Raw genomic sequence first — 14,575 nt, 5'->3', positions numbered from 1 at the left:
ACTCTATAAAAATATCACCTTTCACATATTACTCTGAAATGTTTGTTCCTTCTGATATTTGCGTATTATCTAATTTGGTAAATTTTAGTTAATTTCTTTTAACTGCTGTGTAGTATATACTTCATACATCCATTTTTAAAAATGAGCTTCCATTTATTTACGTATAATTGACATATAACATTATTTTAGTTTCAGGTGTACAACATAGTGATTCGATATTTGTATATATATATTTTAAATTAAATTAAACTAAATTTTTCTTGGCCACGCCATGTGGGTGGCATGTGGGATCTTAGTTCCCCAACCAGGGATCAAACCCGTGCCCCCTGCAGTGGAAGCACAGAGTCTTAACCACTGGACCTCCAGGGAAGTCCCGATATTTGTGTACATTGCTGTATATCCACCTATTGAATGAACCTTCGTATTGATTCCACTATTTTGCTATTATAAACAATGTGGCAAGATGTTCTTATATATGCCTGTTTGTGCACAATTTTATAAGAAACTCTCTAGAATATAAGGAAAAAGCTCTTCCTTAAAGTGGAATACCAAATAATAAATGTGGAAGGAATGAAGGAGAGAGAAAATACTATTTTAAAAGACACATAGGGCTTCCCTGGTGGCGCAGTGGTTGAGAGTCTGCCTGCCGATGCATGGGACGCGGGTTCGTGCCCCGGTCCGGGAAGATCCCACATGCCGCAGAGCGGCTGGGCGTGTGAGCCATGGCCGCTGAGCCTGCGCGTCCGGAGCCTGTGCTCCGCAACGGGACAGGCCACAGCAGTGAGAGGCCCGCGTACCACAAAAAAAAAAAAAAAAAAAGACACATAATACCAATTTATTTGGGGTGAAAGTGTGAGGAACAGGGTATTTCCGTAGTTTCAAAGCATCTCCCTTTTATAGATACCTATAGGTAATAATTATCCATTTATTAATCAAAAAGAGAAAAATAGTAACTTCACAGTGGGGGAACCTTGTAAGCACTGACTACCTTAAACCAAGTGGTCAAAATTAAACGTCACAAATCATGGGACAAACTGACATCAGTGCCTCCCCATGGGATGCACTGAGAAGGATACAGCATCACTTACATAGTATTCCTGCCCAAAGTGTACAACCTGCATCTAAGCATGAAGAGACATCACGTTAACCCAGATTGAGACATTCTACAAAATAAATGACTTGTGCTCTTAAGAAATGTCAGTATCTTGAAAAACAAAGAAAGGCTGAGGAAACTTTTCATATAATAGGAGACTACAGAGACGACATGTAAAGGTATTGTACAATCCTGGGTTGAATCCTGGACCAGGAAAAAAGTGCTGTGAAAGATATTGGTACCATTGTTAGAATTTGAATAAGGTCTGTAGATACTAGTGTTTCAGTAATGTCAACTTTCCTCATTTTGATAATTGTACAGTGGTTATGGGAGTTCCCTGGTGGTCCAGCAGTTAGGACTTGGTGCTTTCACTGCCATGGCCCTGGTTCAGTCTCTGGTTGGGGAATCAAGATGCCGCAAGCGCCGCGGCAAGGCCAAAAAAAAAAAAAAAAAAAGTACTGTGGTTAAATAAGTGAAGCTCCATGTCCTAAGTAAATCTATGCTGAAATATTTGGGGGTAAGGGGCATGATGTCTGCAGTTTATTCTCAAGTGGTTCAGAAAATAGTATTGTTTTATACATACAGAGATATGACAGTAAAGCAAATGTGACAAAATGTTGGCAGTTCGTGGATCTGGGTAAAGTGAACCATCACTGCAGTTTTTCTGTATATTTGCAATTATTAAACGCAGATCTTCCTGCGGTGTACCTGGAAGTAGAGTTGCTGGGCCTTGGGCTGTGAATATCTTTAAATTTACTAGACAGTGCCAAATTGTTTTCTAGTGTGGTTGTGCTAATTACATTCCATTGTCCCAGGTCTTTACCAACACTTGATATTATTCAATTAAAAATTTCTATCGGTCTTCATGGGTATGAAATAGTATCTCATTGTGGTTTTTGCATTTCTCTGATTATAGGGAAGCTGAACATCGTTTTAAATGTTTATTTAAAAGTAAGTAAGTCATTAAGGCTTACTCTTTTTATGAATTCCTTGCCATATACTTAAGCATTTTTTAAACTGAGTTCTTTGACTTTTTCTTATTAATTTTTTGTATGTTAATATATTCTGGAAATGAATCCTTTGTCAGTTACCCACATTGCAGTTACCCACACACTTTTCAAAAGAGGCTTAAGGAAAATATAAAATTGAGTTATATTTTATTTGAGTTACGCAGAATAAAGTAGGTCAGAGGGCAGAGAAAACATTGCACATCAAATGTGTAGTGGCTAAGGGGTTGGCTTCTGTTTACAGATCTCTTCTCTCTTGGCTCAGTTAAATAATATTAGGCAACTTGAACTTGTATTTTTATCTCTGGTCCTTCTGAAAAAGGTTATTTTTTTAGAAGGGCAGTCTCCTGTCTCCAGTGTATTTCATTCAGCGATTTCCCAAGTAACTGTTCTTCTCTTCCCTTCTAGACTTAATAAAAAAAAGTCTATACATTGCTAAATAATGAAACTCTTGCACTGCTAAATATTGGCCAGTGCTTGGATTGAGTAACCTGCTCTCAGTGGTACTACATTACCTACAGAGCAAGAGGGTAATTCAGTAGCAAAACTATTTGGTTCATTTTCTAATACTGATTAAACCCTTTGCAGAGATGAGGAGAGATTAAACCACTTGGAGTACACTACTGAAAAAGATAATCTAATGATCATTCAAGAACTTACTTTAGTGCTGGCCTTCTTAAGGTGGTTAGGTATTAGCTTTGCATGTGGGCAAAACCAAACAAAACCCACCAAAAAACTCAAAAGTAAAATCAGAAAACTTTAGCCTTTGTAAGGACTTTCCCAGCCCCCTGCCCCCCATTTTATAAAGGAGGACACCAAGTGAGGTGACTTATTGGTTACCCCTGGTCATAGAGCAAGCTGGTGGTTGTCCTAACAGAACTTGACTTTGGATTCCAGATCCTCTTCACTTTCTGCTCCAGTGCATTATGCTGCCATTCCTTCAAAAAATGGGTATATTACAGCTCCTCCTACAGAGGCACATCCAAGTTCTCCAGAGGGTAGATAACATAGCTGTCTCCACTTTCCTCATTGATTTCCTAGTAAACTGAAAAATGAGAAAATCAAAGGGGATCTTCTTTCAGGGAACTTAATGTCTTAAGTCTTGACTTTTCTAATTAATGTAAGAAGTAAATTCATTTGTGATATGCCCCATAGGGACAAATGGATAGCCATGTCACTGTGTATATAGCTACTTTTTATTTTGAAGATCTTCTCATCTATTATTTTTATTCAGTGGGTAGAACTGGGTGGCAGTAGTCATTTTTCAATCTACTAAACTTATGCTACTTTAAAAAATCTTTGAATTATTTTCTTTATGGAAAATATAATAACAGTATAAAGAGGAAAACCTAGTCCTATTGCCCAGAGATAACCACTTAATGTTTCCTTCTGGACATTTTTACTATATATATATTTCATAGAGTTAAGAGTAAACCATAGTTTTAGATCCTGACTTTTTTCACTTAACATTATAGTTTTTATTAATGGATATACTATATCTCATTGTCTGGGTCTATTTTTTAAAATTAATTAATTAACTTTTGGCTGCATTGGGTCTTCATTGCTGCGAGCGGGCTTTCTCTAGTTGCGGTGAGCAAGGGCTTCTCATTGCGTTGGTTCCTCTTGTTGTGGAGCACGGGCTCTAGGCATGCGGGCTTCAGTAGCTGTGACTCGCGGGCTCTAGAGCACAGGCTCAGTAGTTTTGGTGCTTGGACTTAGTTGCTCCACGGCATGGGGGATCTTCCCGGACCAGGGCTCGAACCCATGTTCCCTGCATTGGCAGGCGGATTCTTAACCACTGTGCCACCAGGGAAGTCCCTGTCTGGATCTATTATAATGAAAATGCTACAGTGAACACTCTTGCCTGCGTTTCTGATTATTTTCTTATGACAGGTTCCTAGAATTGGAATTATTGACTCATCAGCAAAACTACTTTTAGTTTCTTCATGCCAAACAGATTTTGACAAAATTGCTTCCAGTTCCACACTCGTACAAATTGAGTATGAGAGTACCTGTGTCATTTCTGTCTTTGAACTTTATCATTAAAGAAACATGTTGCTGATTTGATCATGCAAATAGGCCACTCTTTGTCTGATTCATGTTTCTTTGATTACTAGTAAAAAGGCTTTGAAATATTTATTAACTATTTATCTTTTTTCTATGAATTCAGTTCATGAACTTTGCTTACTTTTTTGCAGGAGCCTATGTTTTTCTTATTAAATAATTTTTACATATTAAAAACATCAAACTTTTGCTATTTGTGGTAATACCTTCTGCCATTTTGGTTGCTTTATGGCTTTATAGTTTTTATCTGGGGAAAACATAAATTTGTTTCTACACAGTCTAGATTTATACTTGGGGAGAGTTTGTTTCTGTGAGTTCTTTTGCTAATGATTCGTAGGGAGAAGATGCAAGCAAAAGGGTTATTGAGGACCAAATTCCTCTGTAATGAATTGAAATCATTGGGTAGAAGCCATTTCATGCAGACTCAGGGATTTTTACCTCTTTTCCCACTTCAGTTGCTTGTCTTTTATTTCTGAAATCTGCTTCATGTTACCCATTAGAGTTATTTGTCTTCTGCACAGTTAAAGTAGCCTCTTTGATCAGTTGTTCTTCTGTCCTATGGCATTTTCTCATGTCCTGATGCTTTCTTTTAAGGTATTATCCAAAGAGATGAGTCACCCATGGAAAAAGGGCTGTCTGGTCTGCGAGGAAGGGACTTTGAGCTGTCTGACGTGTTTTATTTCTCCAAGAAGGGATTGGAAGCCATTGTGGAAGACGAAGTGACCCAGAGGTTCTCCTCAGAGGAGCTAGTGTCATGGAATCTCCTCACAAGGACCAATGTAAATTTCCAGTACATCAGTCCGAAGCTCACCATGGTGTGGGTGCTGGGCGTCATAGTGCGCTACTGTGTCCTACTACCTCTGAGGTACGTCTCCTGCCCAGTAACTTGATGGTACAGTTGGTTCAGCTTTCTTTTTAAATCATGTATGTAATGGCCACCTGAGAGTATTAATGATACTAACCCACCCCTTCCCATTTAGAAAACACCACTAAACGTGACCTCCACAAAAACATATTATTCTCTCACATTTTTCCCAAATGGAAGTGTGTATTCAGAATCCAGTATATGTTAACTGCATCCATGTTGCTCTTTCAGTCATGGAAAATTTGAGGATGGATAGAAAAAGGAAGTTAGAAAAAAGAAGAGAGAGTATTTACAGTTTCACATTCACCAGAGTGTCATCCAAACTGTGACTGCCTCTCTTTGCTGGTCTGTAGCCATTCATAGCTGCACAGGAGAAAAAAAATTCCTCAGAGTGGTTACCACACAGGAGAGGGATATTTGGAAAGGTGAATTTGTTCCACCTAGTTCAATTTTGATCACTCACTTTTCTTATTAAAAGTTCACCAGTTGGGCCCCGTTTTGGTTCTGAGTTTGCATGCTCCCTCATGAGGAAGTAGCCTCAAAGCCCAGTTTACTGGAGCCACAGTGTGGATTGTGAGTTGAAGAGGTGACACTGGGCAGTGGGATGAAGTGGTTATGGTCTGTTTAGCGTGGTGATGGCAGGTAGTAGCACGGGTGCCAGGCATGATATTGCTGTTGATTGTCTTGCTTCATTTCCCTGGACATGGCCTTGGTGTGCTCTCAATACAGCCTTCCAGGCAGTTGCTTCCAGCCGACTAAAATTGGCACATGAGTTGAAACCTCTTTACCATCCCTAGGGTGGCCTATCCTTGCCTCATTCCGACTTATTATGCGGAAAGAGATTGCTTAAGTGTAGGCAAAGGCACATTTTTAAGAAGCTCTCTCTCTTTTCTTGTGCTCATGTTGCCACTGTGTAGATGTTGCGGTATGTCTTTGGAGAATCATTTCAGCTGTGATAACAAAGTGAAATTAGGACACACTTGCTTGAACATTAAGCCAGTGTTCCCAAAGTGGGGTTCATGCACTCTGGGGATGCACAAGATTATCCATTGTTGTGTTTGGGAAATGTTTCAGCTTTTATTTATTAGAAGTTTCTAGTCTATTTATAATTAGTGCTTCCATTGATTTTATTTTTATTCTTATAAAGAAATGAAATTTCAGTAAAGTTGAATATATAGATGAGCTCTTACATCTTCACTTGGTCCATGGGTCAGGCACCGTATCCAAGGCAACCTGAAGAAAGAGTGAGGATTTTACAGCCCAGAGTACTTGAGATGCCCTCATATGTTTAGCTTTCACTTGCTGGGGGTACCCACCAAATAGTGATATGATTCTATTATCTAGTTTAAATTAATGCTCATGAAATAGATACGTGACATAAAAGATTCTTGCAAAGCAACCACAGATTTAGGATAATCCAGTAATATAAGCAGCCAAGAACAAGAAGAAAATGGCAGAATTGAGGCTCCTACTCTTAGTACATACTCTTCATGGGAAAGAATTGCTTTGTAAATGCTTTTTAAAAGAAGCAGTTGCTGCAAAGTGAGCATTTAAAAAACAGATTGTGCTAAAATTGTGTTGATGGTTGAATAACTCTGTGAATGTGGCAAAAACTATTGAATTGCCACTTTAAATGGTGAATTGTATGACATGTGAATTGTATCTCAGTAAAGCTCTTAAGCAACACAGATTGTGGCAGAAAACTTGTGTCATCTGTGAGAACTCTCATGTTGGCTCACTGAGACTGGAAAACAGAATTTTCTGTTAATTTAGCAAATAAAAATGTTCAATAGTTTTGAACCCAGTTGTTAAACATGTTAAAATATATAACCTCTTCTGATTTAATGTGTAGGAACAAGTGATTCTCATTAGGACAAGATGGCACAACATTATTTTAAAACTTTTGTGTAATCGATGGATGAGATTAAGCAGTCATTTAGTTATTGCGTTAGTGACTGACATGAAAATATGGCATCCAAAGAAAAACTGAATCAGACCTTCAAATCGCTGTGTCAAAAGGTGTTAAACCAAGACTTTAACAAGGTTTAACAACTTAACAAGGCCTTTATAAGGAAGCCCCATTTATTTTGAAAGGTATAAAATCTCAGCTTTTTCTTTTTGAGTAATTCTATTTACATTTCTAAGAATGACTCTTTCCTTTTGGAAGTAAAAGCATTTTTCAAAAATGAGAAAGTGTCTGTGGAAATGAGAGATATTGTCTGTCACCTTGTTTATTAACTTCTGAGCTATCTAGAACCACACAAAGGAACCACACTTAGATTTGCATGGAAGGATTCCTACATGGTGATATAACTTGGTGCTCTTATTATGAAAGAGCCTTTAAGTAAAACTTTCTCGTCATTTGCTATAAATTTCTTTGAGAAAAATTTGAATTGTGCCCTTTTCCCCCCATCATTAAAAAGCATAGAAAAACAAGTTATTTTCAGACCTTTGCAAGGTATTTTCCTTTTACAACCTCACCATGCCACACCAAAGTATCTCAAACAAAGTAAGTTAACTACTTTCAACCTGAAATGACTCCTTTATACAGCATAAAACTCTTTTATTATATAAGAAGTTAAGGGCTTCCCTGGTGGCGCAGTGGTTGAGAGTCCGCCTGCCGATGTAGGGGACACGGGTTCGTGCCCCGGTCCGGGAAGATCCCACATGCTGCGGAGCGGCTGGGCCCGTGAGCCATGGCCTCTGGGCCTGCGCGTCTGGAGCCTGTGCTCCGCAGCAGGAGAGGCCACAACAGTGAGAGGCCTGCATACCGCATAAAAAAAAAAAAAAAAAAGAAGTAAATATGTGTATATTTTTAAAAATTTTTAAAAATACTTCAGAAAAGCAGAAGGGCAAGACTTTTATTCTCTTCACTAGCCCACTTAACCCTTTGATGATTGCATAGATTGAACGTGGCAGTTTTGTGAACAAATTTCCAGGCCTGCTATATGCATCTATAGACTGGTTATGTGCTTGGTGTTATTTTGAAAATGGTATCATACTCTACACATTATTTTGAAGTTTGCTCTTTTTTTTTTCCTCAAAATGTACAAAGAACCATTCTTCCATGTCAGAATCTATAGATTTGCCCGATTCTTTGAATGGCTGCATCATATTGCATAGCGTAGATGCTCCTCAAGTTATTTACAGTTTAATTTTTTATGAACTTTATATTCCTTCCCTTTTCCCCCTACTGTTCAACTAGGTTTTGCATTACTGTTTCTTTTCCTTTTCAGGGTTACCTTGGCTTTCGTTGGGATCAGTTTTTTGGTTATAGGAACTACCCTGGTTGGACAGCTGCCAGAAAGCAGGTGAACTGTTTCCTTCCTCCCAGCCATTAATAGGATTGTCCGTTTTCTTAGCTGTGTCCACAAAGAGAATATTTGTGTGATTCCTATGTACTGCGTCAAATTTATGGCCTCAGCACGCGTATTAAAATGCCACTCACTTCATCTTCATAGTACTTATTTGATTTCCCATGATGCTTACATTTAAATTGACAGAAGTTGCTTTTCAAAAGGGGAAATGAAGAGAAGGAAGCAAATGGACTGAGGGACTCAAGGAAAGCAAGAGAGTCTTGTAGTATTGTCAAGCTAATGAGGCTGAGACCAAAGAAGCTTCAGCTTTCTTGGGCAGGAATTTTATCATGCTAGTCCTTGGTCAGGATTTATCGTTGGTCAGGGTGGAAGCTATTTTCCATTAGAGTTTTGTCCTAAATTCCTCAGCGAGACAGTGAGAATTGAACTGTATGCTGCTGTCAAGGAGCACATTGAAGCTTTTATTGTATTGTTTCTTAGGAGTGCCCAGAGCTGCACAATAAAATGTTTTCTCTTTCCTTCAGTCTCAGAAACCGGCTGAGTGAACTGGTGCACCTGACTTGCTGCAGGATCTGTGTTCGTGCCCTCTCTGGTACCATTCATTATCATAACAAGTGAGTATTTGCTGGCTTCCTGCCAGCCTTTCTCTAGGTAAATCAGCATGTGATTGACAGTAGTGGGGGGGAGGAAGCAGGTGAAATAAGAGTATTTTCAGCGTGTTCATCCCTACTGCTTAGAGCGTCACAGACATAACAGTGCACAAAAACACTTTTCAAGGTTGTGAAGAACCTAGGGCCAGGACAGGAATAAAGACGCAGACGTAGAGAATGGACTTGAGGACATTCTGGGACGAAGTGAGAGAGTGGCATGGACATATATACACTACCAAATGTAAAATAGATAGCTAGTGGGAAGCAGTTGCATCGCACAGGGAGATCAGCTCGGTGCTTTGTGACCACCTAGAGGGGTGGGATCGGGAGTGTGGGAGGGAGACGCAAGAGGGAGGGGATATGGGGATATATGTATACGTATAGCTGATTCGCTTTGTTTTACAGCAGAAACTAACACACCATTGTAAAGCAATTATACTCCAATAAAGATGTTTAAAAAACAAACCAAAAAAACCCCTACTTTTCAAAAGCAATCCATTTGCAGAGGGAACATAATAATAAACATGTAGTGACCTTAATAAATAGGCATTTATGGTGTGCAGGCCAGGCCCGTACTTCTCATAGGTCATCCCTTTGAGAAGGCGCTGTGTTATCCTGTTTTACGGGGTGAAGAAATGGAAGCTCTGGGTTTGCTTGTCTAGGTTCACGTGGCTAGTAAATGGGAGAGTCAGGTTTTAAACTGGATCCATGTAAAAATTTTTAAATGGTGAAGGTGACAGGCCTGCAGAATGGTGGAAAGAGGACTAGACTTGGGAATCCTGAGTCTGGTTTCTAGTCTCAGCTCTGCCACTTCTAAAATCCCACAACTGAGCCTTAAAACAGAACCCAGCATTCTGCTTACCTCACCCCTCATCAGAGAGGAGAAAGGTAGTAAGTGAAGTTATTAACTACATGGAGGTCATTTTGATTGTTTTTGAATTACATTTCTGGAAACTAAATTTTATTTTTTTATATTTAATATCATTATTTAAAAAGTTCTAGGACAAGCGTCTCTTTTTTTACTGACTGGATCTTTTAAAAAAAATTTAAAAATTTTTATACAACTTTTAAAGATTACTTGCCACTTACAGTTATTATAAAATATGGGCCATATTCCCCGTGTTGTACAGCACATCCTTGAGCCTGTCTTTCGCCCAGTAGTTTGCACCTCCCACTCTCCACCCCTGTGATGCCCCTGCCACACACACTTTTTTTTTTTTTTTTTTTTTTTTGCGGTACGCGCGCCTCTCACTGTTGTGGCCTCTCCCGTTGTGGAGCACAGGCTCCGGACGCGCAGGCTCAGCGGCCATGACTCATGGGCCCAGCCGCTCCGCGGCATGTGGGATCTTCCCAGACCGGGGCACGAACCCACGTCCCCTGCATCGGCAGGCGGACCCTCAACCACTGTGCCACCAGGGAAGCCCAACACACACTTTTAACCACTCGTTTGCTCTCTATATCTGTGTGACTGGATGTTTGTGTCTTTTTTCTAGAAGGGAAACATTTCATCATTTGGCTTTACCATGTGTTACCAACATAAAAGGCCCCTTAAATTTCTAAAATTACAGGATTTGTGATTGGGCTGTGAGTTTTGGGGTGAGGATTAGAAGAAAATGGTTTGTGAAAAGTATGATTAGAGGAAACATCTTCTACAGAAAAGGAGCTTTAATTACACGGAGAGGAGTTCACAACTTATTGTAGAATTACTTCTAATTTTAAGGAAAACATACTAACATTGTTATGCATTTGGTTCGCTTTCTTCTCTGTATGGGTCCAAAGAAAACCACTTTGCTTCATTAGTGTGAAATACCATTTGAACTTTAGGACAGAAGTTGGCACACTAAACTATGGGCTTGTAGGCAAAATGTGGCCTGCCATCTGATTTTTGTAAATAAAGTTTTATTGGAACACAGCCATGCTCATTCATTTAGGTATTATCTGTTACTGCCTTTGTGCCAAAACCACAGAGTCCAGGAGTTTTGACAGGGATTGGCTGGCTTGTAAAGCCTAAAGTATTTACTCTCTGGCCTGTGATAAGAAGAGTTTGCCAACCTCTGTTTTAGGGGGATAGGAGGGAGGAAACTACAGTGAATTTACTCTGGATCATCCTGAAGCCACTGAAAGTGATACTTATGAAGATTGAAATTATGTGAAAATAGTTATGGTAAAATAAGTAAAACTTACATATCACAAAGTTTATTAAAGTTATGGAATCTTTGTAATTCAGTCTAATGTTTTAAAATTATTTTTTCATCATAAAAGGACAATATGATCATTACAGAAAAGTGATATAAATGTATGTAAAGGGAAAATCATGGGCCCCTCCTCCTATACTCTTAGCCCCCTCCCATCATACTGCCTGGAGACAACCTTTTTAAGATGAACCCGTATACTTTGAAACTTTATTTTTTTAGTGTACTTTTAAAAACAAAATAGCGTGAATTTCTACATGCTGTTCTGCAAAATAGTGCCCATTTTTCAAGATTTAGTATTAACCGTTGTTTGTAATTGCAGGCAGTACAGACCCCAGAAGGGAGGCATTTGTGTTGCCAACCATACTTCACCGATAGATGTTTTGATCTTGACAACGGATGGGTGCTATGCTATGGTAAGAACAACGCGTTGATATTTCAAGTAATTGCATGTGTTGTGGATTGTTCAAACTTTTGTTTTATTTTGGCACAAATTAGAAAGTTAGTTTTATATTAGAAAGTGACGTGTTATACTATGTAAGTATATAAGTTATCAATATTAATATATTTACATGAGGAATATATAGTGCAAGAAAAAGAAGGAAAACAGCCATTATATTTAAGGTAGTCAGAAATTAACTTAATGAAATGTAGACATACTTGAGCATGATTGGACTTTATAAAGTTGATACCATCTTGCTTGTAAAATCCCTGCAATGTTTAACAAGCAATAAAAAAAGTTAAAAAAAAAATCCCTGCAATGTTTAATGACACTTTGAGATGTTAAAGTCTTCCTCCTTAGAGCTGTACAAATCCCTTACCAGCCAATTAGTTCTGTCTCCCTTCAGGGAGTCATATGCAATTAAAGAAAAAAACCCTGTCCCTTTAATGAAGGTCAAGCAAGGAAGGCAGATATATATACCACATTGCCTTTCTCAGTTCTTGCCTACAGCCGCAAAAGAAAAGAAAAGGAAAAAAACCCATCAACAAACCACAAAGTCCACAGTAAAAATCAGACACCTCACAAGACCTTTCTGTGGCATTTCTGGCATGTTTTCAGTTCAAAGGGTGTTTTCTGTCACCCTGAAGAACTTGTCAAGATTTTCTTCCTCTCTTTTATTTGGAGGATCACTAAAGATGTTCTTTCCTGCTGGTGGTAAATATGCCCTAAACTGATGTGTGAATAGAATAATGAGAGAGGAATCCTGGGGAATCTTCTTTTCATATCTCATGGTGGTGGCTTGCGCTTCAGAGAGAACAGATGGATTTTATTTCACGTGTCAGCTCTAGTGACTGTTAGTCATAGTCTGGTGTGCTTTCCTGGGAAGGCATTTGAAGGGAGCCGTTATTTAATTTATTTATTTATTTTGAGGTATAGTTGATGTACAGTATTATATAAGTTTCGGGTGTACAGCATAGTGATTCACAATTTTTAAACGTTATACTCCATTTATAGTTATTATAAAATATTGGCTATATTCCCTGTGCTGTACAACGTATCTTTGTAGCTTATTTATTTTCTACATAGTAGTTTGTACCTCTGAGTCCCCTCCTCCTATGACTGATACTCATGGTCTGGTGTGCTTTCCTGGAAAGGAAGGCATATGAAGGGAGCCATTGTTGATTTAAGGGTCTGCTGCAGATAGGCAAGTAGGGAGTGCTGGCATGTGTGTTGGTAGCTGACAATCTGTGGCTTATACAAGTCATTGAGGGGGGTTTGAAGACCTTTGTAAAAGCTCCTAGCTCATTGCCAGATATTTAATCTAAGACACAAGTTCATATATATAACTCTTGGGCAAACACATTTTAACATGTTATTAAATTTCTCTAAGTTGTGGAGCTCTTTCTGAATTTAAGGAAGCTTTAACCACCACTCTGAAAAGACTTAATGGGAATTGGTAGTTCTTAACCTTTTTTAGGTTAGCAATCAGTTAATATTTATGTATCCTTTTTTTAGAAAAACAACAACATACATTTGCATCATACAAACAAAATTTTGTGTATAATTTCAAGATGTTTATGGATCCCAGAAAGCCCATCCAGAGACGCCAGAAAGCCCGTCCAGAAACCCTCATGTTAACAATCCTGGATAGACCCCACCCATTTCTGGGTGTATATAATAATTCCTTGCATTTATGTGGACAAGCACGTTCACATCCATTGTGTTTGACCTTCCCTGTAATCCAAAGGGGTTAGGGCTGAGATGTTGTAGTTGAGAAAGCAGAGGTTCAAGCGTCTTAACCAACTCGCCTAATCATGATTTTGTGTTTCTGATACAATATTCATTCCCTGTCCTGGTCAACAAAGAGTTGAGTATAACTCATTTGTGACTGAAGGCCTCAGAATTTTGTTAGCATTTTCCATGCTTCTTGATCATATATAACTGCAATTACAGGTGCAGTATACAATTGTATAAGTTACAGTATTAGCCAAAGCTTAGAAAAGCATAGAACCTGCGAACTTTCTGATGGGTTGAGTGATAGAAACCAAAAGCCAGTTGGATTTATTTATTTATTTTTTTAGTTTTAATTTTTTAATTGTAGTTGAGTACAATGTCATGTTAGTTTCAGGCGTACAACATAGTGATTCAACACATATACATTATGAATTAATCACCACTATAAGTTTAGTAACCATCTGCCACCATATAAAGTTATTGCAACATTATTGACTATATTCTCTATGCTGTATATTACATACCATTCCTTATTTATTTTATAATTGAAAGTTTGTACCTCTTAATCCTCTTCAACTATTTTGTCCCACAACCCCTTCCCCCCATCTCCATCCTTTCTAAGCCAACCAGATTTATATCAGAGGCAGCAGAGGGCAGAAGTGGGAGGAACTGTACAGCTAACCTCCAGAGGTTGTATTTGTCCTCTTTTGGCTAAATATAAACTATACATCAAGATCTCCTCTTAGTGCCTTTTCAGAATTTTTTTTTCTTCCTAAACAAAGCTCTCTACTTTTTTTTTAAAATCTAGAAATATTTTCTAACTTAGAGAGAAATTGTAATAATAAGAATGTTGCATGGAACATCCATATGCCCTTTATCCACATGTACCTGTTGGTAACATTTTGTGCCATGCTTTATTATTTACATTCTCATGTGCTGCTTTCTCTCTCTCTATGTAAAAATGTGTGTAAAATATTTCTACTTTTAATATGTTTATATGTCATATTTATGTGTAATACTAATATAATATTAGAAATCTGAATCTGTAACAATTCATTCAATTCATCAAGTTCTTTCTTAGTTTTCTGCAACCTATATTTGTATCTCCCTTTTCTTCACAGTGAATACCCTTTTTCCCAACAATATCAACATGTTTACTCATTTTCTCAATCCTATAATACATCTAAAATTGCTTCAGGATTGCTTCACCT

General features: G+C 38.3%; 1 protein-coding gene across 4 annotated transcripts in view; it reads left to right on the top strand.

The window, feature by feature from the left end:
• Positions 1–14,575, top strand: part of GPAT3 (glycerol-3-phosphate acyltransferase 3) — a 57,593-nt gene that overhangs the window by 33,123 nt on the left and 9,895 nt on the right. For all 4 annotated transcript variants that reach the window (XM_082653353.1, XM_082653351.1, XM_082653352.1 and 1 more), the window contains exons 4-7: positions 4,759–5,029; positions 8,266–8,340; positions 8,871–8,960; positions 11,511–11,604. In XM_082653353.1, coding sequence (XP_082509479.1) covers positions 4,759–5,029; positions 8,266–8,340; positions 8,871–8,960; positions 11,511–11,604 — 530 coding nt within the window. The remainder of the gene's footprint in view (positions 1–4,758; positions 5,030–8,265; positions 8,341–8,870; positions 8,961–11,510; positions 11,605–14,575) is intronic.

This window comes from Grampus griseus (assembly GCF_964374135.1).
Source record: "Grampus griseus genome assembly, chromosome: 4".
Lineage (NCBI taxonomy): Eukaryota > Metazoa > Chordata > Mammalia > Artiodactyla > Delphinidae > Grampus > Grampus griseus.
This window is presented reverse-complemented; position numbering and strand designations above follow the sequence as displayed.